Raw genomic sequence first — 3,778 nt, forward strand, 5'->3', positions numbered from 1 at the left:
TTGACTGATTCTATTTTAGTTTGTCTTTACATGCCAGCCTTTTGATAATCTGTCCTTGTCAGTCGCACTTTTTAGAGCACTGCTCGGACAAACTCGCAAGCGTTGCTATCTCAAGCTTGTTTGCCAAGTTTAGTTTTTAAAACTATAAGTCTTGATTTCTACTCTACTTATAGCTATGTCTCGGACTAGGATAGAATGTGTAGTTGAGCTTTAGACTTCACAGCGTTTATCGATTGAAGACGAAGATCTACTAAGGAGAGCTTGGAGGAACTTCATCAAGAAAAGGTATGTGGAGACTTGAACTCATCTATCACACGGAAGTCTATTTCTTTCTATCTCCTATTGAGACTAAGTCGTATAGCTGTATAGACTTTACATTATACACATTCGATATTCCGAGCTGAGCTTAACTCGCTTACATATTTCTCGAAATATGTGTTGGTAAGCCTTCGCTTTAACCAAGTTCATCTTTGATTCTTGACGAAAATCAAAAGATGATCATGTGAAATCACCTGGTAACATCTTATATGATTTGTGTGAGACAGTAATTTGATGTAGGCTCAGAATATTTCGTATTGATCTTTCGATCACTTGAAAATAGATTTGAAGCTAATAGTTTGTATGCGATAGATATTCCCGTCTTCTAAGAATGTTTCAATGATTGAAATGGGAGTCTAGAACAATTAACCATTGTTTAGATATACCATAGTATGCGTACTTGTATGCTAACTGTTGTAAGTGTATTCGAAGTCCGGGAATTTAGTATGCATATCTGTATGCTTACTGATTCAACAGTTGAAGTCCGGGAAATATAGTATGCGTACCCGTTTGCATACTGATTTCAACTGAGTTCGGTCGTGAACGACATTATGCGTATCTGTTTGCATACTGGCGGACAGACCAAGTCCGGAACTCTAAGTATGTGTACCCCTTTGCATACTTGAGTGGTTAAGTTCTAAAACCGGCTAAGTATATTTACATACTCATGAAAAAAATTCATTTATATAATAAGGAATGCAATCTTTGCAAACTGTGGTTAAAATGTTCATGAATTGATTCGAGTGAATCAAACCCGATTTTGCTTCAATTGTGTCTTGTATACTTCTATGGGAATATAAACAATTGAACAACTCTATGAGTAACACAACTAAATTCATTTGAATCATTTGTTCTAGATGTGTTAAGATAAACAGGGTTGATATGAAAGTGTTCATATGGCTAACTTCAGTTATTTATTGTTGAGCCAACTTAGTATACACATTTAGGTACGGTCTTTCATATTTAAACGAAGGTATATTTCATTTGTGCGTAACAAGCTAAGACCATATAACAATGGAGAGATATTACTTTAGTTTTGAGCAAAATTAGTTGGTGCTCTCAGAAGACATAGGTTGAGATCGCTTTATTAGTTGGTTCTCTCAGAAGTATATTGGAGTTAGTCCATACAGATTTCCCAAACGAAATATTGGGTGTGGTTGTTATTAGAGCTGGCAAACGGGCGGGTCGGGGCTGGCTTGTTACGGGTTACACGGGTTCGGGTTAACACGGGTCAAAACCTGCGGGTCGATATTCTTCACGGGTGGTCATTTCTTCAACCCGCGCCCGTAACGGGTAAAGCTTGCGGGTTCACGGGTTACCCGGCTTGACATCACTCCAATTCCTTTCAGAGAGTTCTTTGTCGGCGGTGGTGGATTTATGGTCTTCTCCCCAAATAACTGCTGTTACAGATGATGTGAATATAACCTTCTCCATCGTATCTGTCTGGGCACAAGCTTCTAATACGTTATGAGCAGCTCTAACCTCAATTTCATCCATAAACTCCTGAAAAAAAAAAGCAAGAAATCAAAATGAAGATCATCAGACATCTAATTAATTAAGCAATTGAAATAAGGAAGTTCATTAGAAAATGTAAAAATAGCGTAAATCCCATTACAATAATCATACAGCAATGGACTTGTTACTGCTCTGGTACTGAAACAGTATTGATTCCATGAAACTAAATATGTTTACTTTCATTTATATATTTCTCTAACCTCTCAAAACGCAATTGTTGAAAGTTATCAAACTGATTCACCAAAATTATAATTTACCTGTACCAATTCACCATCGCGTATCACAGACATCCTCTTTTGTTCAATCTGTGATCTCCCGTCAATAACATCCCATGATTCTGACATCAAGTCTTATCACCATTAAGCCCAATCTCAAAAATTTATAGATACCACAATACATGCATAGCATCTCAAATAAAAAACATGATTAGAAAAACATCTTCACTAAAACAAAAATCCAGTACTTGATTTAGATAGATAAAATCACATTCTTTGCAGCAAGCAATACCTAGCAAATCCATGTCCTGGAGTATAAAGAAAAACCAAAGAGAAATCAACGGAAAATTGAATCGATAGAAAACTCAGATTAGGGATAAAAAATAAATCAAATCTAGGATGATGCTTTTAGAGAAGAGGGTCAAGGAGAAACCGAACAACAACAAAATAAAAACAAAAAAGCATAGGGTTAGCTAAAGTTCTTACCCAAACCTATTGCCAGCTACAATAAGGAGGAGAAAAAAAAAAGTAAATCAAAAATAAAAATTAAGTAGACAGAAAATTAAGTAGTACATACATCAAAGATGGGTTGTTCTTGAGGAGTTTCGAAAGTGTAGAACAAAGCAGAACAATCTTTCAAAGTGTTGATAATACTTTCATAATCAAAAGGATCCGTTTCAAATATCTTCAATTTCTTATTGTTTAGACAACTAGCTAGTCTTTTAATGGCTGCAAATTACCTGTGCACAAAAAAAAAAAGAAACATCAAAAATTACCAGCCGAAGAACGCAGAGAATAAGAGAAGGAGCAGAAGAAAAAAAAGAGAAGGAAAGAGAACGATATCTCTTTAGTTAGTTTTAGGTTTAACTTTTTATACCTTAAACCTAGGGATAGGATTAACCCTAGATAATCTGACGGTCAGGATTAAATAAAAATTAGTAATTAGGTATTGTAGACGGGTTAACGGGCTGAACCCGCGGATTTACGGGCCGGGACGGGTTAACCCGTTTACTCACAAGCCGGCATTTCTCCAACCCTAACCCGGCTTGTTTAGACACCAGCCGAGCCGGGTGCGGGTTTTTCACGGGTCGGGCCGGGCAAACCCGCGGGTTTTGGCTTGTTTGCCAGCTCTAGTTGTTATACCCCCGCTTTTTCAATTAGTATTAGAGCAGGCAAACACGTTTAAGACCTCATAAGTCTGTGTTTGTAGTAATCTGACTCTATGGAAAGTTTTGCTATCTCTCATAAACGCATCACCACAAACAAAAGTTCTGTTTCTATGAAATCTATTAAAGAGAAAGATTTGTCAATCACGAATATAGATGAACATTGTGTTCCGAAAAAACAGACTAGCATTGATAAGTGTTACCCTGATTACCTTACCGACGACTCTGACTCTGAAGTAGAAAGGAAAATATCCTAAGAGAGTGCAGCAATTCTAAAACTTGTTAGAATCCAGGATGATGAAATCAATCGGTTTAAAAACAAAGCCAATGTTCTTATTGGTATGGTAAATGATCTTGAGTCTCATTTAAGGTTCTTCGCGAGGAAAACTCCTTAGCCTATTCTTCACGAACCTCACTCGAAGCGAAATTCAAAGAGTCCACCATACCAATCTCTTCTAACCCAACTGTGAATTCAGTTCCAGAAGCTAAATCGCAATTCCTTCATATGATAAAGATGTGCTTGTATCTCCCTATAATCAAGGAATCACCACATCATACGGAAGG

The 3,778-nt window shown here is 36.9% G+C and overlaps 1 protein-coding gene across 1 annotated transcript; it reads right to left on the bottom strand.

Annotated features, from left to right (window-relative positions):
• Positions 1 to 1,522: 1,522 nt before the first annotated feature.
• Positions 1,523 to 2,825, bottom strand: LOC113285527 (cinnamoyl-CoA reductase-like SNL6). The gene is made up of 4 exons (XM_026534399.1): positions 2,626 to 2,825; positions 2,341 to 2,356; positions 2,091 to 2,170; positions 1,523 to 1,821 (listed from the first exon to the last, which is right to left on the bottom strand). Exons 2-4 carry the CDS (start codon positions 2,351 to 2,353, stop codon positions 1,627 to 1,629), a joined length of 288 nt encoding a protein of 95 aa, XP_026390184.1. The 5' UTR covers positions 2,354 to 2,356; positions 2,626 to 2,825; the 3' UTR covers positions 1,523 to 1,626.
• Positions 2,826 to 3,778: the final 953 nt, after the last annotated feature.

The sequence above is a fragment of the Papaver somniferum genome, chromosome 6 (assembly GCF_003573695.1).
Source record: "Papaver somniferum cultivar HN1 chromosome 6, ASM357369v1, whole genome shotgun sequence".
Lineage (NCBI taxonomy): Eukaryota > Viridiplantae > Streptophyta > Magnoliopsida > Ranunculales > Papaveraceae > Papaver > Papaver somniferum.

Coding starts and splice junctions, on each gene's coding strand:
- LOC113285527 (XM_026534399.1), bottom strand. Junction 1,822..2,090: donor GCGATGGTGAATTGGTACAG/GTAAATTATAAT, acceptor TTTTTTTTTCAG/GAGTTTATGGATGAAATTGA.